General features: G+C 43.6%; 1 protein-coding gene across 4 annotated transcripts in view; it reads left to right on the top strand.

Moving 5' to 3' along the window:
• MAP4K5 (mitogen-activated protein kinase kinase kinase kinase 5) overlaps positions 1–23494 on the top strand; it is a 67680-nt gene that overhangs the window by 16873 nt on the left and 27313 nt on the right. For all 4 annotated transcript variants that reach the window (XM_072038060.1, XM_072038059.1, XM_072038058.1 and 1 more), the window contains exons 2-9: positions 4607–4664; positions 15989–16079; positions 17265–17329; positions 18494–18549; positions 19958–20005; positions 20100–20142; positions 21807–21879; positions 22840–22971. In XM_072038060.1, the coding sequence (XP_071894161.1) occupies positions 4607–4664; positions 15989–16079; positions 17265–17329; positions 18494–18549; positions 19958–20005; positions 20100–20142; positions 21807–21879; positions 22840–22971 (566 nt within the window). The remainder of the gene's footprint in view (positions 1–4606; positions 4665–15988; positions 16080–17264; positions 17330–18493; positions 18550–19957; positions 20006–20099; positions 20143–21806; positions 21880–22839; positions 22972–23494) is intronic.

The raw sequence follows: 23494 nt of genomic DNA, 5'->3' as shown, positions 1-23494 counted from the left end.
ATGTATGTAGTAGTCTTGGTTTAGTTTTATCTCATTCTTTTTCTTCTCCATAGTATTTTGGATTCTCTTTTTCCACGACAGCCAAGATACTTACTGCGTGTCCTGCCTGTTAGGAAGGATGCTGTTCTCATGGACTTAGAGCAGCCCAGGTGAGAGATTTTTGGTCACCCTAGTTGGCTGAGAGTGGTGGTGGATGTGCATCCAGAGCTGTAGGTAGGTGGATTCAGGGTTTGGTGATGCTGTGAGATACAGAAAAAAACAATACAGCATAATGGGAATTTCAAAACAGGGCAGAGAAGCTTAAGATTTATAAGTGTCAGAGGCCAGAAGCTAGAAAGCAGATGAGAAATTTTCGTTTTGGTGTCTGGGCAGGAGGTCAGGGGACCTTCTGGAGGTACATGCAGTAACTGAGAAGAAGCAGGCAGCACGTGACAAACGCTGTGGTCACTGATGAGTGAAGCTTGGCAAGGAATGAATAAGATGGGGATGTGTGGGAAGGTTGCCACAGGGGCTGCAGTTGTGATTAGATTAAACGAAGACTCCATAGAACAAATGGATCTTCTGGGGAACTGGATGGTGGATCCAAGGCGGGAGATCAGGCTAGGACAAAGGAGTAAGGAGGGGATTTCACCATGGAAATTGAAAATGCTGATTTGGAGGTCGTAATACTGGTGTCTGAACCTTCTCTTCCTCAGTGTTGAAGGAGAAAGTGGCTGGATAAGGAAACCAAGCACATAAACTGACTTCCAAGGTGTGCAAGTGCAATATTTCTCCTGCTTTTGTCCATTTCCACTCAGCTTTGTACCGTGGATCCCTCTGGGCTGGAATCATCCTGTTTGCAGTCTTAAATAAAACTGCAGTGTGTAACTGATGCTGAAACCAGTTTTTTCTGTCGTTTCTGGTCATTAGCTGTAAAAAGTGTCCTACACAAAATGTGTCTTCTGCTGTGCATTCTTTGGGGTGCAGAGGGAAGCATCATACACACAGCTTGCTCGTCAGTTCTCAGCCACTTGCTGAAGCATCTGCAGTTTGGGATAGGACCGTGGATTTAGAGCAACCTTGGGTCTCTGCTGCAGCTGTGTGTATGCTTGAGCGAACCTGTGGTTTGCGTTGGCAGATGCTGACATAGACTGAGAAAAAACTTAACGCTTATTGTGTTTTAACATGAAGCTGCTGGCATTAATCCTGTTCCTCGGCCTTTCCATTTCTGTAATGAGACATTGAAAAAAGGTTTTGTTTTATTTTGATCGCATGCTGTTGTCCTGTAGTGTTTAGCTAGTAAAATATTGTGGAGGAGCTGTGCTCGCTGGGATGCTGCCACTCATCCCATGTGGGATAACAGAAGAGGAGGTGGCCAAAAGACCACTTAGCCCTTCTTTCTTGGTAAATACATGCTGTATAGGACATCAAAAAAAATAAGGTTAATTCTGTAGCTCCCCTCATTCAAATATAGCCTTGCTCTGGTCCCATTCTTGTGTAGATCAAGGTTCCTGTTGAAGCTTTGCAATTGTTCTGCTAAAATCCTGGCCTTTTAATTTTCATTCCCTAGAATGAAACCACAGAGCATAACTTTCTGAACTCACAATATCTGCATTCACAATATCATTGCCATCTCTGCCTTATGACTGCAGATGCACGATAACTTGCTGTATCAGTAATAGATAAGAGATACCAAACAGCAGGTACCGAAGTGAGATATTTGTTAATTGGCAGGACTTGATTACTTGGCGTGCAGATATTGTAAAACAGCTCCCCTGGTCCCTGGTTTAAACCACTTTTAAATTAAGACTTGAAATAGAGAGGAAATTTCAGGGGAGCAGAAGGAGGCAGGTATTTTGCTGTTAGGTTTTAAAAACAAATAAAATGAGTAGGAAAACTGCAGTTGTTTAGCTTGACATCTATTTTTTTCCCCAGTGAAGAAGTATATCAATAAAACAAATGGAAGATCAATAATTAATTCTTCCCATCAGGGATATGGGAAGAAGTGAGGTTTGTCAGATGTCACTCGTAGTGAAATTCCACGTTTGGGTCACAAAGACAGCAGTGGCGATGGCGCGATTCCTGTCCGTGACTTCCTCGGCACTGCACAGCCCCTTTAAAAAATCAGAGTAATGAGGCTGCTGTGACCCATAGGAAATAAGTTGAGAATTTCTTTAACAAATGTGTCTTAAAATGATTTCAGGAATCCTTATTTGGTTGCTTTCTTATTTAGCTGTGTACCACGGGGAACCAGTTTTTAGCCTTCACCATCGTACATTTTTCATGATATGCAGTGCTTCATTATTGATGAAGTTTTCAGCTGACAGGTATGGAAGAGAAAGCTTTAAAAAGAACAGGAGGTGACAGCAGAGAGAAATGTAGGTACCTGTGTAAAGCGGGTGCAATCGAAGGTGAAATAACAGCTGTCAGTCGCGCTTACAGCAGGCGGCTGTCTCCTGGGGAAGCCACTTTGGGTAATTTGCTGCATGCTTGCGACACGGCTGGCTAGACAGAAAATCTAATGTCATTCCTGCACCTGTGAGCATCCAAACAGGGACCTCACAGTGAGCAGGTGATCTTGCAGGTCTCTTCCAACCTTCATGGTTTTGTGGCAAACCTGACGTGTTCAGCTCATAAACACCAACCTGGTGACGGGCTTTCCATTCCGGCAAAGTTCGACGGCTAAAAACTGAAACAATTTTGTGTTCTGTCCCTAGGTCATGTGCAAGCACTCGGTGGCAGCACTGGCAGCAGCAGGACAGGGTTTGGTGGAGCTGCGAGGCCTGTGCTGGGCACCAGCTGCCAGCCAGCGACTGCAGCAGCCTCTGGTCCGAGCCCTCGGGGCCCAGCCAAGCAGCCTGCGTACCAGAGACCTTTGGCAGACCCCGTCCGTTCTTTCAGGCTTCATAACAGTAGCAGTGACAGCTACTGCTTGTGTGGAAGAGGAACATCAGGAGGGAATGCGATCTTCCCCGTGTTTCTGAGATGCAGGTGATCGCTACACGGTGCAGCCCCCTTTATCCAAATATCTTGGCTGCTCAGCAGGCAAGAGGATAGAGGATGGACACTTGAGGTTCCCTGACTTCAGTGAGAGAGGCTGTGTTCTTGGTCTGTTGTAGGAATCTCTGTGTTTTTTTTACTGTTAGTTTGGTGTAACAGCACCCAAGAAACCCTAAACCCTCTGTCCACGCTTGGCTGTTTGCTCCTCCTGGATGCTGAGGGATGCAAATGCTGTGGTCTTCAAAGCATCTCTGGTAGGAAGGTACTTCACGAAGTGGTAAAGATTTTCTTTGTGGTTAGCAGATACCTGTTCCTGTGTTCAGTGATTTGCTTGAGTTGTTCCATCCTGTTGCGGTTGTTCAGGTTCCCTCTGTCTTCAGCTGAGTCGTGTTTTCCTGTGTCCCTAGCATACATTTCAACAGCCACCACTTGCCTGAGCACTACAGGACTTCACATGGGCCAATTATTATTTTTTATTATTTTTTTTCCTGGCAGTTGGGAAGCCATTCCTGATTTGGAAGCTTCACTAGGTGTTGACAAAAGCAAGAGGTTCATCTTCCAAGTTCTTGCTCTCCCTGTTGGCAAATAAAGACTTTTTCTTGCCCATAAGCAAGAAAAGAGCGTTTTGTTCTGTAGTGGCTTTCTCCAGCTCAACCCACAGGGGCAAATTTGCTTTGCATCCTCATCCTAAATACTTACCTAAATCAGTTTCACCTCCCCCAGTTTTTCCCCAGATTTTCTCCAGCCTACCTTTTAACTGGATTTTATATGCAGCAGACTCTGCGTGTTTGTTGTGGTAAGAAGAAAAGAGTTGGGTGTAGGCTCCTGTAACTTTCGGATGCTCAGCAAAAAGGGAATGCCACAGTCCCTAATTGGATTAGGTTGTGTCAACAGCACTGTAGCTTAGCTCTGGTGACGGTGCCTAAGTGATTTAGAGCTCATTTTACCAGAGTTAACAGTGTTAATGAAAGCCCTTCTTGAAACTTTCCATATCTGAGGTTCCTGTAGCATTTTCCTCCAGCACTGAATTCTTGGGGTGAAGCTTACAGAAGTGCTCCCTGCAGGTGTGGTGTGAAGCTTTAATTTGAGCTCTGTACCCCTTCGTCTACAGGGTCGTGGAAGAGTGTAAGGGTCAAGTTGTTCCCAGGGAACTGAGACTCATCCATGTTGCATCCACGGTGCTGCTCTCTTGCTACCCACCGTTTCCCCTTCCAGACTGCACGGAGGTTTCGCCCACAAGGTGGTGGTTGAGCAGTGTGTGCTCTGGCAGCCCGCCTTGCAGCACAGCTCTTCTGTACCACCCCACTGAGCACGGGCAAGGCACTGCTCAGACTCAACAACCCTTAAAAACGGTGTTTTGGAGGCATGAACTCTCATTTGCTGACAAGTAGCTGCTTGGGGTTTTTTTAAAGATCTGTAAAGAGCTGGCAGTAACTCTTCAGAACTCAACGAGGTTGTTGCTATGCTAATACTAAGACCAGATAATCCTCGCCCAGGTCGCTCTCAGCTAATTGCATTGTGCCATATTTGTAGCACGTTACATCACAGCGTATCTTTTCATACCTGGTAAGACTTCGTAAGAAACCTTTGCGGTGTAATTGAATGTGTCTTAACTCTCTTATTGCAGGCTAGAAATCTTCATACCGGAGAACTGGCTGCTGTTAAAATAATCAAGTTAGAGCCTGGTAAGTTTTGCCTTCTTTTCTGTATTTTGGGGTTGCGTTTTCAGTTTTCTCACATGTTTATTTTTTCATAGCTGCAAAGCTCCAGACAAAAGAGGTGTTTTTTTTTTTTGTTTTGTTTTTTTGACTGTTTCAGTGGTTAGGTGACAGGAAGCTCTGCAGGATGTGTTACTACTCTCAGTTATGTCCTGCTCACTATTTCCTTGTTCGTTCTTATCTGCCTTATCATTGTTTCATAAAAAGTCGCAGTTACAATGTGTTGTCAGTACAAAGAGAAGATTTAGGACAGATGGTAGATTGTGAGCTCTGAAAGAATAGGGAGCTGGGAGGGGAAGGAGACCAAGCAATGATGTTAATGCTCACCAAAGGTGCCTTGGGAAAAAACAATGCCTTCTGCTTCGTAATGGGTTGTCTTTTTTCTCACCTGTACTGAGAGGATGGCTATCATTTCCCCATACATTTCCTCACTTCCCTTAAAAGAGGGCAGAGGTTTTCTCACTTCTCCTAAAAGAGCTCACTTGCTACCCAGGAAACTCGCTGAGCTGAAGCCTAATCTGAGTCCTGCACAGAGAGCTGAAATCAGACGTTAAGTCTTCAGTGGAAATGAGGCAAGGAGCTTTTTATCTGTCCCACCTGGGGATCATGCATTTGCTTGAAGAAGTAACCTGTCATTACTTGTTCACTGGAATACCTTTCAAATCCCTCTTTAATGAAGTCCTCTTCTGCATCTCTTTACCACCTTTGTTTCCCATAGCCTGAACTCTTGTGCTGTGTCCATTCAGGGTGGCTCTGGGACAGGGGATGAGGGAGGCTCCTCCTTGTGAATGCAGGCTTTCCCAGTGCTCATGTAGTACCACGTCCTCTATGAAGCAATTAAGTGACACTGGAAATTAATGTATAGTCACAGAGCTAGGAAGTAGTAGGATTTCTGGAGACAGGATGGGATAACTTGTGACTGGGGTGCTACAGACAATGAATGCAGACTCTTTAGGAAGTGGAGGAAAATACGGAAAGAGAATTGGCACAGGAGAGGCTGATGGAGCCACGTGGTTTTTGTTCTGGAGACAAGAAGAGTGAAGAGGGATCTCACCACCATATTCCACTGGAGACGTGCAGAAGATGCCTGGTGAAGAGCAGGCACAAGCAAGGGAGATTCCAGCTGGAAATGGGAAAAACCCTTCACAAGGAGAGTGCTTGTGCTCTGGGACAGGGCCCCAAGAAGTGGTGGTGGGATCTCCATCCTGGAGGAGTCTTAGAAGTTGAGTGGACGCGGCCTGGCAGTGCAGCCAGCCCTGCTCGGAGCAGAAGGCTGGAGCAGAGGACTCTGGAGGTCCTACCAACCTGTCTGCTGTCATTCGAGGGTTAAAGACCAACTCTGAAATGTCTCCGGTCCCTGAACTCCAGCATCTGTGGTGGTGGTGTGACAGGACAGGTTAAGAGTCTGTCGTTTTGATGGGGGTCTTGCAGTCAGTATACCGATAACAACGTGAGGTGGATGCACTGTTTTCTGGTTTCTTGCTTAAGAAAACCCATTGTCCCGTTTGGGTGTAGTTACGTGGTTCTGTTGACTTGGGTTGAAAAGCACAGCTCTTGTTTTGTTTTTGTTTGCTAATTTTTTTTAACAGTTAAAAGTTAGTGAAATCAGAAGTTTCTTCAACTGGAAGAAGTTGAAAAATTCAAGGGAATAAATAAATTAGAAAAAAAGGCTCAGCTTGATTCTTTAGCTTTTTTTTTTCCCTCCTTTTGTGGAAACATAGCATAGGTAACCACTAATGAGCAGCCAGGCCACGTTGGTGACAAAGGGACCCCAAAACAAGGCCACATTCTTTGCAACTCTCTTCTTCGAGACTCAGCAAGGTCTTCTGCAAGCTCAGCTTCATGCACTCAGTGTGGTTCATATGTCAGTGGCTGTGGTTAAATAAACGGCCTTCATCTCTGAACCCACTTACCCACACCAGAATTCACGATTGTACGACCTCAGGAGTGGTGGTCAGTGGGCAAAACCTCAGGTGTGGCCTCACCTCCTGCTAGCAGCACCTTGCAAGCCGCTCTGACTCCTTCAGCTGGTCCCTTCGAGTCTTCTACTGGTGGGTCTCGTGAGCTGGCAACCTCTTCGGAGCAGAGCTGAATTTTCCCTGTCGTTGTTTGGTGCTGTTCACAGCGTGGCTTTCCGTCTTGTTTGGGGATTGCTGTCAGGAACTGAGATGTTGTAGTGGTTCAGGGTGGTTCTCTTGGCCCTGCTTGCTTCATCCTGTCCCCCTGCGACTGTGTCCCAGGGTTTTGGAGGCAGTCAAAAAGTGTCCAGTTTTTCCTCTGCACATCTGTGAAACTCCTCATTGTACAAAGTTGTGTTTACATAGGTGCAAAAAGCAACTGCAGAAATTTGCACGGGAGAAAAATAGATGGAGGACGGTTAAATACAAAGATCCCATCTACGACCGAGAGATTTTTCTGAGCCATCGGTCTCTGGAGGTGGGGGGAGAGCATTTGGGGAAAGCATCTCTGTGTGGTCTGTTTGTAATGCTTCCTTGGCACCCTCCACTGGAAGCTCAAGGCCCCGTTTCTGACTCAGCACAGCTCCTTGTTGGTTCCGTGATCTGCTCTGCAGCCAAGCAGATGTTTGGGAAGCTGAAGGCAGAAGATGTGTGGGGAGGCTCTGAAAGAAGCTGAAGCTGCTGCCTTGGAGCGATGCGACCATGGGGATGAGTGGTGGCTGCTCAGCGGCCGTGCACCCAGCGCAGGAGCGATGTGAGGTGCTGCAGCCCATGCTTGGGGAGAGCTGGGCACCACATTTATCTCTTAATGGGGCAGAGCAATATTCCCATGATGGAAGGAGGATGATATTAACCTCCTGCTGGTGTAGGGAGAAGCTTCCTTGAGTCTCCACGTTGCTGCACCTGGTGCAAGTGAAGTAGGTCAGGTTCTATTCTGAATTTCACAGGATCATTTAGGTTGGAAGAGACCTCCAAGATCACCCCATCCAACCTCTGACCTAACACTATCAAGTCCTCCACTAAACCACATCACTGAGAAGAATTGCTTTGAAAACTGACCAGAGGCAGAGGCTGAATCCTCTGCTATTGGTGCCAGAGGAAGAGCACGAACCTTGGGCAGCTGAGTAAGTAATCCCAGTCTCTGCTTGTTGCTGCTTAAACACGACAATGAAAAGTGCAAGGCTCTGGCCCCAAGTCATCCCTACTGAGAACCCTATTATAATTAGCATTGATCTTATAGTTCTTCCTTATAGTTCTTACTCTGTTTTTAGTCTGACTTACCACAGAGAAGTGATTTCTTCTGGGTTGCTGTCTTTTTTTTAATTTTTATTTTAATATGTCTTTTAAAACCTTACCAGCCTGATCTCCATCCGCAGCATGTACACCCACAGTCTCTTGGCAGAGATCTTGTCGGGTTTTTGTTTTGTTTTTAAGGAGGGTTCACAGCATTTATTTATTTACGTTTGGTGCTCTAGGATGTCTGCTGCCTCTGTGGGGTAGCTCGATGGTAGCAGCTTACTGTCTTCGCTGGCCAGGAAGACAGAGCTCTTCAAAGTCTCCCAGATTAAAAACAATAATAACAAATAAATAAATAAAAAACAGCTGCACCTTGTGAGAGTTTGTCTTCAACATTCAAACTAATTTCAAGGATTTTTGGGCTGTAGAACTCCAGCAGATCTTGGATCAGGTCAGTGTTAGAAGTTGGTGCAGCTACCTGGGTGCTCCCCCCAGGGGGGCAGCCAGGACGAGCTCCTGCCAGACTGCAGGGCACAGCGAGCAAAAGATTCGTGATAAATTCCATAAATTAGTCACCGGGGAAACAGGCCTGTGGCTCTCCTCGAGTTAGGTACAGCATCTTCGGGAGGGGAGTGGAAGGCTGCCTCACAGATGGGGGGTTAATTTGGAGATGGAAAAATAAATCTCCAAACCCAATGCTAGTGTAATACATCGACGGGCGACTGGGAACAGAAGACAAAAGCCTGTGAAGCAAGGAGGTGAGCAATGTGTTGCATTCAAGCTGCAGGAAAGTGCACGCAGTACGATGGCAGCGCTTTGGGAGACCCAGCAAAACTGCTGAAACGGCGAGTGTGGGTGAGCTGTGGCTTGATCCTGTTACTACCTGTAGCAGAAGAGGGATTAAATGAGTTGGGAGACTCAAACTCACGACCGAGACCCCAGGATGACCGCTTTAATTTCATCTGCTGTTGCCTTCCTTTGTCTGCTCTCTGGACAAAAGACATAAGCTCCCTACATAGAAGGTTACTGTCATCAGCTTACTTGAATTTTTGGGCAGTGTGCGAGCTCTGCTACCACAGTTCCTTTAGCTGTGCTGTTAGAATCGAAATAGACAGTGTTTTTCACTTTTTTGGCATAGCCTTTGGAGAGCATTAGGCAAAAGTATTATGGCACGCTAATGACATTTCCCAGCATTCACCGAGTACAAATGCTTCAAATAATTTGGGAGCCAATTCTATTTCAGAAACTAATCCAACTGTACTCAGCAGCGGGGAAGCCAAAACCATCTGAAACACTAAAGCCACTTCCTTCTATGGGTTTAGCAGATGAATCGAGAAGGCAGTCAATACAAAGAGAGAACTATTTGCCAGGGTAGCTCTACTCCACCGAATTTTCTCCCTGGGAAAATGTAAGAAACGAAATATTTTAAAGTTACTAGACGCCTCGTGTAAATACTGTCAGAGTGATAAATAGTGGCCTCGGAAGCCTTTGATGCTTTAAGGGCTGGTGGTGAGCTGTAGTGCAAGATTACAGAAGGATCTCGTTTGTGGTTTTCGTTGGGTTCAGTGAGTGTTTTCTGTGTGAGATCTCTGTGGGAGCCAGAAGTAGCCGGTTACGTCTTTCTAGTTGGATCTTAATCCATGCGTGGAGCTGTTGAAGGGTGTCTGTACGAGGGAAAATAGTCAGCCAGCTCCGTGTAGCTTTGTGCTCGGGACATTCACAGCTGGATTTGGTTCATTACCTTTGGTATCTCGTGGTTCAGATGTGGAGGTTCGTGTTCCACGTACGAGCACAGCCTTCGGGCTGAGTCGGGCTCGGGTCAGGGTCTGTCCCCTCTGCACCACAACCACAGGAGAGCTGTGGGACACTCCAGGGCCTTGCAGGACTAAGAGGGGTGCTGCAGAAATGCAGCCTCATACTCTGTGTGATGAATTCCCTAGAGATGCTGTGAACTATGGAGGAAAAGAAGCCTGAGGCTTATGTGAGCTAAGCCTGCGGGGCTCGATCCATTGTTGCAAGCTCCAGGAGATGAAGAAATATGAAAATAACTCCTGGTTACCTCTTTCACCTTCACTGCCTCGTGGTGTGGAACCGGGTTGGGTTGGGATCATGTCTGGTGTGTGTGATGGTTTAACTAGACACAGGTTTTACATGCTGAACTGTCAGACGCTGCCAGAAGCCCTCGCTAACCTGTTCCTGATCTCCTTTACTGGCTGCAAACTCCCATGGCATCAAGCTGGCATCACCATACCCCCGGGACACCTGGAAGAAGTCGAAGCGCAGCTCGTTCCACCACCACTGCATCTGTCTGAGCCCAACGCCTGTGTTTCCAAATGCTCTGGAGCTGCTAAAGGCTGGACGTCGCTGCCTTGTGCTGTGCCATGTGCCGAGTGGTACTGCTGCCGCCTCGCACAGCTGCTCAGCCCGCTCCTGGAGCGTACCCAAAGCAAAACAGAGGCAGCGTGGTCTCTTAATGCAGAGTGCCCAGCATTTTAATGATATTTCACTTCTTGGAGAGTGGTCCGATTTTGCTTTGCCTGCTTCTAATGCATTTATAATCCGCTGTTCTTCCTGCAGAAATGTCTGTATCCAGAGTGGGTGAGCTCGTGGTCCCAGGTAGGAAGTACAGAAGGCAAGGAGAGAGGGAGGGAGATGAAAGCATTCGAAATAGTACAGGTTATCTGTTGACATGGCTGCTTGTAACTAGGAGCACGCAGGGGAAAAGAGAATATAAGCAGGGAAATTGGTTCTGGCGTTGGAGCAGTCACTGAGCATTCATGTGCTGCGTGCTGCCAAGCTCGTGCTGCTGTGGCAGCGCTTTGCCATCAGTTATATTTTGCATCAATCGCGAGCTAATCAGTACCATCAGCCCTCAGCAGTCAGGAGCTGAGATGCCTGGCAAGGAAATCTGCTGGTGGAAACATCATTGTTTCCAAATAGTTGTATCCTACTTGGAATCAGGTTTCTCAGCTTCAGGGTTTGGGAAGCTAAATTCTTTCAGTCAGACTGCAGGTTTCCTTGAATCCCGAGAAAAGACGTATGGCTAAAACAGCTCGGATGCTTGAGTGCAATCTGAATTATTCTTCTTAAAGACACGAAACTTTAAAAGGATTGTTCACAGTTTTCAAAATGGTTGGTAAAGAGCAATGCAGGTCTGCAAGGCAGGGAAGAAAGCAGGACTTCTGTGTGTGCCAGAGCTATAGGATGGGATGCTACACTAATGCCTTGCGTCTCTCCACCTCCCCCAGAATATTTTGGGGCTGTAGTTCAGTCATACTTTGTGTCAGGCTATAGAAATGGGAAATGGAAAATGTTTCAGAAGCTAAACTTAATTAGGCTGGAGGGAAAAGACAGGCAACAAATTCCAGTGTTAAGAAAAACCTGTATATTGGGGATGCCACCTCTTTCGTCAGCGGAGATTGAACCTTTACTAAGTTCAGAGAAGTGGTTTGGAGTGACTGAGAGCTGGGTGGCACAGGGATATGTGGAAATCAGCACAGAGAAGCAAATGAGCTTTAAGTAGTGCCCGATGGCAGCTTGGCTGTGAGGTTTGTCTATTGGGACGAATGGTTTCTGCGAAGTAGTGATTCCCATGGTGCTTTCTGGCCTGGTTCTGGCACCCAGGTTGTTGAAATAAAAAATAAAAAAATAATAATGATAATAATAATGATTATTATTATTATTATTAATAATAATAATAATAAAAATGAGACACGGTCCCAGCTGCAGCAGTAGCTGCTTCTGCTAACGGTGGTGTTCACCTTGTCTCGTTCCTAATGGCATCCCGCTTTGTCTAATTAAAATATTGTGATGGAAGTCCCAGGTATGTACAGTGAAGCCTCCAGGGGAGGCTGCTGGAGCCAGCTTGTGAGCACCCATCACACCTCCTGCCAGGCAGCCTGGCGTGCCTGTCAAGCACATTTGGGTGGCCAGGAGCATACTGTACTGCCCAGCAGGCTGGTACCACAGAGGTCTGCTCTGTCTCTCCGTAATCACTGCTGTCCCACCCTCCACGACACCGTCAGCATCTCCAAATGCCGTCAGTTCTCTCCTCCCAGTTGCCTGGGCGCTGCCTGCCTGTCCCTCCCTCTGTTCTGCTCGGCATCAGCCCTGTGCTGCAGCTCTGAAGTAATGCTGAAGAAACCAATTTACAACAATAGCTCTGAAATTCTCCCCTGAGGAGCCTCCTGGACAATAAAGTGGATCTCAGCTGACCCAGGAGGAGATGTGAGGGGTGACCCTGGGTCTTTTTTGCAGGATGGGCCCACTCAAAGCAGTCAGTGGAGCCCATGAAAATAAGACCAGGAACAAACTTGCTTACAAACCACCAAGGTCAGGCGTGCTCAGAGGACTTAACAGTGCTGCATGAAAGGCAGTAGAGTGGGGCATGTGAACCCGGGCTGCACATTTAAGGGAACTTGGCAGGAAATCCTGCACCAGGTGAGAAATGGTGTCTGCAAACGGAGTAATTCACAAGTGTCAGTGGACCATCAGTTTTGTCAGTGACCTCTTGCTTAAATACAGATTTCTCGCGAATTTACTAATCTTTACTTTGTTAAGCTTCTGAAATTGATCTGCTTGCAACACGAGAGGATGGGGCTGCAAGTTGAAGTAGTCGTTCTCCCCACCAGCTGTGCTGGCGGACAAGCGGCTCATTGTGCCGAGCTGAGCAGCCTCGACCACGGACCCTGATCAGGGGAGAATATTCCATTGTAACCCTCCATTGTGTCCTGCATGTCTCATTAGAGAGGTAAAATTACATAATAGTAGCGCGCTGTAGTGAGTCACCACGCTGCTGGGGTGATTTACAGCAGCTCCCTAAACTACGTTTTTGCTCAGCATGCCACATAGCCCATAATTGCAAACATGTGAGTAGACAAAAAGGACATTTTTCCAATTCCATGTTATTTAGCATCAAGTGATCTCTGATGACTAAACCAGATGAAAATCTCTTTGCATGGATATATTGTCACCTTTGATCTAACTGTTCTTATCTTGCTGTCTCCGTCTTGATTAAGTATTTTCTACAAATTCGTCTTACTGTCTTTTTTATTTTCATGCTATCCAAGGATATTTAATTTTTGCCCAATTCTAGCATCTCTTGCCAAGATTAATACTCCAGCTGCCTGGAAAGTCTGAATTCCATTGTTTTGAATTCATTTTTGTCATCTTTGAAGCACTATACATCTTCTCTCCTATCTTTGAGTCTGATCTTTCAGAATCTTTTTTTACGTATTTTGCCAGACTTTTCTCGTGGATACGTCTCTTCTTTCTTCCGTCTGTTTGTTGCTGTTCTGTCAGCCCTGTGCTCACATTCAGCCCATGCACCTTTTTCCAAATCCCTCTTTTATTCCCTTTTTTTGTAGGTTACTCCATTTTTTTAATAGGTTCTCCATTTATTTAATTGCATGGAAGTTACCTTTTCTGTGTTCATCTCCTCTTTTGAAAGGTAGGATCAGCCTGAGTCACTCCTGATGGGTACTTCTTTGGTGGTTTTGTATTTTTTTTTCCACTAGTGGGAAATTTCTTGGCTTTCCATGCATTGAGTTCAGTGCTTCATCGCCACTTTGGTGGGAGAAGCTTTTCATATGTACAAGGGTTGAAGGTTAAGGCAATTTGAGCCCCTTTCTAATTGTCCTATCTTAGAACAACAGAATAGATTATTCCTGTTGTTTTTATTTTTCCACAGATGTCTTTTATGTGCATGAAGGTTGTTATCTCATCTACCATCAGTCTTTCTAGTACAAAATCACCATGTTTCCTTCATTTTCTCCCCTATTAGTTACAGTTCTTGTTGCTCCACACTAGACAGTGCTATCGAAGGGCAAGTCAAGATGCTACCTACAGGTTTTTTGCTGTTTCAGGAATGCTTCTTGATCATGAAGTTCATGAGGCAGTGTTTAGATATTCTGAAATGCTGCTTCTTACATACCAAAGATCCTTTGCTTCGAAGATTAGGGATTCAATTCTGTGAACTCATGGACAGCTGGCAGTATTAGAGAAAGGTGGTTCCTTCTTTGGTGTGAGGTGGGAGTTTTTTTGCTTTCACTCTTGCTCACGTTTGACTTTCTTGAAAAACTTCTTTAATTTTAAAATGCTCCAGTGAGTTACCTGTGAGTATTTACCAGTTTCCTTGTGGAAATTCGTCACAGAAATAGAAGGGATTAGTCCACCTGGATCAAACTCAACCCTTTGTTCATAGCAGTTGTTTATAGGCAGGGTGCTTGAGTTCAAGCAAAGCTATAGTTGAAAGGTAACCATAAAGCACAGTGTGAAGCCTGTGCTGAATTTGATTGCCTAGTTTGTGTTGCCTTTTCCTTTTTTCATTATTCCCAAAAAATAACTGCTCATGTTTCAAATGTCAAGAGTCTGTCTTAAACTCCTCTACTAATATTTTCCTTCCCTGGTGAAGTCTTTCTCCACACAACTCAACTTCAAGAAGCCCTTGAGGATTTACTGAAGTTAGCCAGGGTTGTGTTTGTACAAATGTGTTCCTCCCTCTCTACCTTTGTGTTTCGTGGCTATTTTCTTACGTAAAAATCCTAAAGGTTGCGATCACTTGAAAATAATTGAAGTGAACGGGCACTTCTTTCACTCTATCTGTAAACGTCTCTACACAAGGTGAATGTCTGTAAGTAGAGAGCCACGATTTGCACCATGATCTTCAGTGCCATGGGGCAGGCCGTCAGTCCTGGCTGGCCGTGGGTCTGTCCAGCATGGGTGGAAAATCCGGCCTAAAGACCCTCCGGTGTGGTCTCCTTGGTGACTCCATTGCTCGGTGAAGTTGCTTGAAGCACAGCCCATAAAAACATTGATTTTTAAAGAGGTTATTAAGACTATTAGCCGCGCTGTTACTTCTTGAATAAACACACCGGGGATCCAAACAGAATTTATAGCAGTACTTGAGACCTCTTGGACTTGTCAAAATCACGTAAATTAAGGGCAGCGTTATAGGGCTGTACTTCTGCTTCCACATCCCTGCCTTGATATTAGCAGACAGATTTCTCTAATAAAACTTGAAATGAAAATAAATATACAAAGCTCTTTTTTTTTGTTGTGAGAGGACATGGTGGTTGCCACCTTTTCGGAAGCAGCACTTTCTCTAAAACCCAAGACCTTTATCTAAATTGCAGTCTTTCGTGTCCTGCAAGCTGCTACAGGCGTCTTGTTCATGCCAAAGGAAGAACAAAGGTAATAACACCCGTGTGCGTGACCACAAGGCGGGCAGACGCCTGTGAGGGCCCGGTCGGCCGGTTCCTGAGGTGCTGTTCCTCAGAGGCAGGCTGCCAGGCTGTCAGCCAGTGCAGACATTATGCCATTACATTATGGGATGGCAGGGAAGCTCTGCTCACAGGGAGGGAGAGCCTCTGGGGCCAGGCCATGGACACGGCCCTCAGCCTGCCCTGAGCCATAGGCCCGGGGAGCTGCCACCTCTGAGCTCTGGATCCTGTGTGGAAATTCTGCCCGTGCGATTAAATAAACATACACCAGTGTTTTTCCTAGGGCTCCGTATTTTTCTTGCCTTCATTGCAGCTATACAATTACATCTTTTTGAGTTTATGATAGCTTTTAAGCTTTTACCCTTTTAAATTAACGTGTTAGGAACATGCTAGGCTATTGTGCTGTCCCTAATGTGTTTTTAAGCACAGGGCTCTTTGTGCAAAGGCTGTGTAGAATGTGTAAATGTGCTTATGTAGCTGTCCTAATCAAAAACTGCTCTCACAACGAGGCAGCCGGTGGTGCGGGCTCTGTGCTTCTCTTCTGAGTCAGCGGTGGCCGAGTGGGCGTGCAGGCCGTATGCTGCCTCAGAGGCATTTTGAAATGAAAGAGTTTTAATGGCGAGCCTACGGTGCCTGTTTTCTCTCGGTTTCAGCTGGGGGACTCTGGAGTTACATTGCTGCAGTATTTCAGTCTGTGTTCAGGACCCTCGTGCTGCAGACACCGTGTCTGGTGGAGCTGGGTGGGCCTGGGAGCCATGAAGGGGCTGCTGCAGTTATCCAAGCCCCTGGCTTGTTTTTACGAGCCTCGTACACGTTTGAGGTCTCTTTCAAAGTTCAGCTTTGTGTGATGTAACCGTGATTGTTTCCTGTTTTTCAGGAGATGACTTTTCATTGATACAGCAAGAAATATATATGGTTAAAGAATGCAAACACTGCAACATAGTCGCCTATTTTGGGAGCTATCTCAGGTAAAACCCACTGTATTACCTACATTTCATCTGATTCTTTCCTGAGACAATCTCAGTCTGGTTTATTACTTATATTCTCTCTCGTTGTTCTCATTGTCTTCTCTATGCTGAATTCCCTTCAGTTCCCATCTGGCTTTAAAAAAAAAAAAAAAAAAGTATAAAAGAAAAAAAGTGACTAATACTTTGTTTTCTCTGCTGGCCAAAAGGCTGGAATATTTTTATCACTAGGAACAGAAAGAAACTTTTCCCTTAGAGACTCTTGCAACATATCCAATCCTGCTCTCTTGCTGGGCAGATTTTAAACATTTATCACTTCTAATATAAAGCAAGCTCACTGTTTATCTAGAGTAGAATTGCTTTTAGGTATTTTATTTAATGGCAGTATTGTGTGCTGTGCAAGGATAACCAGTGAGTTGTAAGAGCAAAGCACACTAAATCTGGGCTGCTGGTAATAACATTTTTCATAGCTCTGGTGCGACAGATGCGACGTACTGAGAGCAAGGTGATGCCAGCTGGCCACGTCTTCAAGTGCACACGTTAAATGTTATACAGAAAGTTGGGGAATATTTTCCATTTCTGTGGAACAATGCCATTTATCAATTGGCTCTGTGGGAATATATATCACCACTTTGCCAATTTGGTCTTTTTCTACACGGCTTCATCTTTGGATTTCATGGAGGACTGCATTTTTTTAAGTAATTTGTACAGCCCAAGTGGACTTCAGCTGGAAAATAGCTGGATATCTAAATCCCCAACACTCCTTTTGGAGGTTGTGAGGAATTTTTTTAGATACAATTAGGTAATTTCAATTTCAGATTGAACCTGAGTGTAGCATGCTTATCTAATGTACTCTTGCTGCTGGAAGGTAAACCTCAAGTGTTCCTTAATCACATTATTCCTTGCAGTTAAGAGGTCAGGGTTGAAGCAACATCTTTTAGATCTGATAACAGTTAAAAGCTTTTCAGTGATTTTGGCATAAAATTTTCATTTTGATAGGTGAGAATTTATATTGAGATTTTTAATAACATGCAAAGCATGTAACTGCTAGTCACGTATTAGTGTATGTCTTTAACAAAGAGCAATCAAGACCAATAGAAAATAATTTAAATAATCATTATTCATTGTGTTCTGCATACAGATCAATCAGCTTCTGATGTCTGTGTTTTAACTTTTTTTTTTTGGTAGCCGTGAAAAGCTGTGGATATGCATGGAGTACTGCGGTGGGGGATCCCTCCAAGATATTTACCATGGTACTTTGAAAATTACTTACTTACATTTGTACCCTTTGAAAGGTTTATGCAAAGAGGAGAATTTGAAAGGAAACTAACAGGGAATGGTTGGTACTAGCCAGCACTACATGTGTTTTTTCTTAAGAAATGAACAGTGTTTTTTAGCTACAGTCAACAGATTTTGTCGAGAGCAATTCTCAACATGGAAACAGTCACTTTGTGCTAATATCCTGCCATTCTAGGCCAGAACATGCTTTATCTTTTAATCATCACGCTGTTCGTTTCTCTCTGTGATACTTAGGTAACAAGAGCTTGATTTATCCCAGTGGAGAGCTCTTTGGTAACTACAGTTGTTGTACATTGTGAGCTCGTCTACGTCTTTAGTTGCCTTCTGTCAGCCCAGTGTCTTGAATGTCAGTATGCAGTAGTAGTTTATCTCCTTTCTCTGAAGGTACTGGAAAAAAAGACCTCTAAATAGTTCACAGCTAGAAGACATTCTGTTTAGATGTGGAGACTCTGCATGCTATGAAGAAGCAGGTTTTACTGAGAAATCTCTAAATTTGTTCTTTAAAGGATAAAAAAAAAAAGACTTTTTATCTCTCCCCTTGTACAATACTGTACCACTCTTCTATTATTATTTTCACCTGTCAGGTCTAACCTAGAGTTGTTGACCCTGTAGAAGGATTTACTGGAGTTGTTAAAAAAGCAGTCCAGAAACTTGCTTTGCCTTTAAATGAAAATGTGGGGTTTTTGAGTATGAAAGCTTTCTAACTTATTTTTCAGACACCTTTAAAACAATTCTAAGTCCCATGGCCCCCTAGCATAAAACACTGCTGTTGCTAATATTAGAAAATTAGCAGAAGTCATTTTTATTGCTTTCTACGTTTCCCAGAGTACAGGATATTTTATTACTGCGAAGTCGCTTTTAAAATGATAATTAGATTTCTGTCAAACAAGTTTTCTCGCTGTGGGTATTGTCTTCTGTTGCTGTGCTGTTTTTGTTTTTTTACAGAAAGGCTTTCTGTAAAACAAACAAACAAAACCCTCTTTTCAGCTGAATGTAAAATACAGTCCTTGTAAAAAAAAGGTCTTTAACTTTCATGGCAATAAATTTTTTTTGGCTGCTTCACAATATTTATATGTTACAGGCTGTAGACTTACGCACTTTTTAATCTTTGTTTTCAGTAACAGGACCTCTGTCAGAGTTACAAATTGCATACGTGTGCAGAGAAACTTTACAGGTACTGTACTTCTGCAGGTGTGTGATAAAGTCTTGTGTGATAGTCTGTGTACAGAAAGTAAATATGGAAGGTGAGTCGCTCCAGAAAATGATGCGGTACCATCACTTCCATTTGCAAGCATTGAGAAGTCACTTGAGACCAATTGACCAGTGTTAATCTGTTAGTTTCTATATTGTATACATAAAAACTAGCAAAAAATAGAGTAATGTAGTGCAAATATTTGCTTAGAATCATTGTCAGAGCAGTGCTTCTCAAGGCCAGGTTAGTTGGGTCTTTGAGCAACCTGATTTAATGGGAGGTATCCCTGCCTATGGCAGGGGGATTAGAACTAGATGACCTTTAAGGTCCCTTCCAACCCAAACCATTCTATGATTCATTTGCAGTGTAATTTGCAAAGGAGCTTATGCAGGAATAGATGTCTCTGTGGAACTCATTACAGGGCCAAAATACTAAAACTCAGTCCTGTTTGGATCACCTCTTTGGTGATCTTGTTGGTTTCAGTGAAACTATGGAAGACAGGTCTTTGCAGGTTGTGACCACAGTGCTGTCTAGGCTATTTTCATGCATTGTTCTGATACAGTGATTCAGTGCAGAAAGTGTTTAGGTTTAGGACAAAGTTCTGAATCTTGTTGCAGAAAGCAGCTAGTATCTAGCAAGCAAGAGTAAATACCTGGGTATTTAAAAAAAAAAAAAAGGCACATTTTAAACTGCGTGCTTGATCTGTGGCATTAAATTATAATCATTTGTAGAGAAAAAATATTAGAACCAAATAACTAAAACTGTTTCATCTTCTGATTGCTAGTAATTGTAGAAATATAAGATAAGGTGATGCAGGCAGCATGTTTCTTAAAGGAACTTTGCATTCCCTGCTGCATCTATGAATAATAATTGCATAAGAGAATCACAAAGATGCACACCTTTCCCTGAAGCGGTGGCTGAACTCGTCACTGCCAGAGGCAGGGGTGTAGACCCATGGACAAATCTGCTAGGGAGCTCTGTTCCTGATCTCCTGTTGCTGCAGGAACTGGTATTGCTGGAAGGGCAGCTCAAAAACTGAACACCTGTTTGTTGAAACCTTCAGGACTTCAAAAATATAGCTAATTTTAGTAAAGGAAAATGGTGATTTATCTTGAGGCTTGTTTTGAAAATACACATATCCATATGTAAGATGCTAGACCATGAGTGGTTTAAACAGGTCTTCACATGCGTTGGGTAGGGCTGGGAGAGATGAGGAACAGAATCCAGCATACCTCTTAGCTGCAAATCTCAAATTTTTGAACTTTCAAATAAAGGACATTGAGTAATTCCAATTTGTTAAATAAGACTGGCTTTGCAGTATGTTAACAAATGACAGAAATGATGAAGTGTTGTGTCAGAAATGATGAAGTGTTGTCTCTTTTATTTCCAGGGTCTTGCTTATTTGCATATGAAGGGAAAAATGCATAGAGATATAAAGGTAACTTGGAACTTTAAGAAACTTACCTTAAACTTTCTAGTGCAGAAAAATATTTCTGATAAAGTATTTTAATTTTATACTTGTTATGTTTCAGGGTGCAAATATTCTACTAACAGACCATGGAGATGTCAAATTAGGTAAGTTGCTTGAATTTATTAGTAAGACAGAAAGCAAATAGGAGTTTTTTTTATTATTGACCATTGATTTAGCAAGTTGTCTTTTATCACTCCGACCAGGCAGAAACACAAAAAAATAACTGTAATGTAGAGACCCTACCTCCTGATGAGAATATTCAGCTTTTATAAGGCTTTGCCTTTGTGTTGAGCAGCACGTGTTCAGCCAAGATTGAGCTTGCAATAAATGATAAAGCATAATACAGCAAATCTCCTGTATTAACACAGCCAATTGTATTAGTTCTCCGTGTCACGAACCTTTGGTATTGCACTGTGGAATGTTCTTTCTTGCACTATTAGGGCAGTAGTTGACAACAGAAAGTGTGTATCTATGGGTGTATGTTTGTATGAGATGAGAACTTTTGCACTCTGTCAAGAAGTTGCAGGTGATTGTTTTTTTCAACCAACAGACCTCGAAGCCTCGTAGGTATCCCTGGAATTTGTCAGGCTGGGGCTACCTGGATATCGATGTGTTTGTTCCTAGCCACAATGACAGTTCTGTAGTGAGACAGCTTCTCCTGAGCCAGGCAGCCTGTGGCAACACAGGGTCCATTGCTGGCTGCGCCTCCAGCGTGTGATGTTGGGCATGTCCACGCAGGTGGAGATGAGGAAACTCTCTTCCTTTGCAAGCATTGTGTGGCCCACAGATGAACACTAGAAGGGATCTGCATTGCTGGCTTCCTCCAGTGATGTTTCGTGTTTAGGGGAGCTCAGGCAGGCTGAATCTTTCATCTGAGCACACTGCCTTCTAAAACCCCGTCCGCCTGTCTGCTGCCTCTCTTCAGAGCAGCCTACGTGCACACGCAGACATCCTGGGAGACAGCATGAGATATTCATCATCATGTGTCTGGTGTTGAAACTGGGGTAGCTGCGATTAGCTGCATTGCTACTCCGCAGAAAAGCTGTGCGGTTCCACATGCGTACTCCCCTGTGGTGGCACAGGAGTGCTATGCTAGGAAAGTAAAGTTTTTTTTAAAGAATAAGGAAAAATAAAATAAAATAAAACCTTGAAACTGATAGGAGCTTCCACTAACTCCGTTAAACTTGGGCCACACACTGATACCTTCCTTTTGCCGGCTAAGCTAGTTAGATTTGTCCACAATTAACCTCCTGCTGTCATACTACAAATACAATAAAAACAAAACAGGACTTAAATGATATTTGGCTCTGCAAGACCACCTGATTAGCTGCAGCTCTCAGAGTAAGGGATAATTGTCCCCTAGACAGAATCTCCAGAAGTAAGAACAGATGGCCCCCCACAGTTCCTTTGTAAGTAACACAGAAATAGTGCTGTTTCCAAAGCATGATGCTATTTTTCCTCTAGAATATTAAACTGAATACCCACTAAATTTTGTGAGGTTGCTTGGTTGCTGTTTTGTGAGATGGAAAAATAGCTAGGAGAGGAAGAGGATCATGAGTGAGCTGTGCATAGAAACTAATCTTCTTAATTTGAGATCATGTCAGTGTAGAAATTAGCTGATCTCATTATTAATCTTTAACTGTTGAAGCTTAATGAATTTTTAATTTGCATTGATTTGCATTAGTGTCTTTTCATAATATCATACTTCCTCGAGTAGAATTGGAGTGTTAAAATCTAAATTTCTAAATATGATCATTTCATTTTCCAGCTGACTTCGGCGTAGCAGCAAAAATAACAGCCACCATTGCAAAGAGGAAATCATTTATTGGTACCCCTTACTGGTAATAAACTACTTCCATTTCTGTGATTGCATGCAAAGCTAAGTCTGTATTTAGAAATCATGCCAGGAATTCTAAAACACACATACTCAAGTATGTGTGTATAAATATAGAAGTATATGCATGTATTTTAAAATATATATAGCAAATGCATACATTCCCTTTCTTCCAAGTAAAATGCCAAAGAGTAGAAGTCTGGGAACCACTGGTTGTAGCTCGTCTGTTGCTGTAACATAACCTACCTGGTGTTTGAGGCCTCAGATTTCTCTCGACCTTATTAATGCAAAACATTCTCCCCTTTTTTCCAGATATGCAATGGTCATTTAGTTTCTCACCAGCTTCTTGTTCTTCTAGCGAATAAACTAAATGATGTCTTTCAGATTTCTGCTGTGCAGAAGAAATTGCAAAGAAAAAGATTTTTATCTTTTAATCATCTCTAGTACCTAATTTCTGTGCAAGACAGCTTTTAATATGCTAACTTATCAGTGTAAATCTTGAGCGGGATGAATATGCAAATGCAGCTGCTTTTGAATTCTGGCATTACTGTGATGCAGTTAGGATGCCTTTCTCCAGAGCGATATTCTTAGGATAGGCTGAACGTGTTCGTCCAGCTTAATTCAGACAATGGCTTCTAATTGTTTGCTGCCCTCCTTATCCTGGTGCAGCATGAGGACTCAGGGCAGGAAGATTATCTGGTCATTAAAGCATTTCTCCAGGAATCATGAGACTCTGGTTCTATTCCTAGCTTTGCTGGCAAGTTCACAACCTTAGGCAGAACACGCAAACCTCTGTGTTTCTTTTCTCCTCTGATGCTGGGGAGGCAACAGCAGGCTTGTGCTCTTTGTGGGGTTTTCGGCACTAGTATTACATAAAGTACTGCATGACTCCTGCATGCAGGCAGTGATTCAGATTTGGCTCTTGTTTTCTGTATGCGCTGACTGACTGATGCCTTTGCTTTTAAAGGATGGCCCCAGAAGTTGCGGCAGTGGAGAAGAATGGTGGATACAACCAGCTCTGCGACATCTGGGCGGTCGGCATAACAGCCATTGAGCTCGCGGAACTCCAGCCACCCATGTTCGATCTGCACCCCATGAGGTCTGCTGGCAGCGGAGCTTGCTTTCCTTCCAGATCCTCTTCAGTTCTAGCAGGGGCTGTTACGATATGCTTCAACCCTCTTCATAGCTCAGAGTTAAAAACCCACACTAGTATTCCTTCATCAATTGCTTTCTGCATGAGCTATGTCTGTTTTTAAGATACCAGTCTGAAGCTAACGACTTGAATTTAGAATTGAATTAATAAACTTAAATCTTTTAATTTAACAAAAGAAATTCATAGTGTCAGTAACAATGTGATTAAGAACAGGTAGAGTAAATCACTAAAGAAACCCATAGCCTTAGGTTTAACAAGATTATGCATGGCATTAAAAAGATTTCATTTAAGGATAAGAAAATGAACAACTTTATCGCATCTGTCCTCTAACACTGTATAGACTATAAGCCAGTTTCACCAGAATGATTCTTATCATGAATTATAAATTTAAAGTGTTTAGATATTGGAATGAATATATATATAATTTATATATATAATTATTATTTTTAACCATATGATGACATTATTT

This window comes from Anas platyrhynchos, chromosome 5 (genome assembly GCF_047663525.1).
Source record: "Anas platyrhynchos isolate ZD024472 breed Pekin duck chromosome 5, IASCAAS_PekinDuck_T2T, whole genome shotgun sequence".
NCBI classification, from domain to species: Eukaryota; Metazoa; Chordata; class Aves; order Anseriformes; family Anatidae; genus Anas; species Anas platyrhynchos.
The sequence above is the reverse complement of the archived record's forward strand: the minus strand, read 5'-3'. Positions and strand labels throughout refer to the sequence as shown.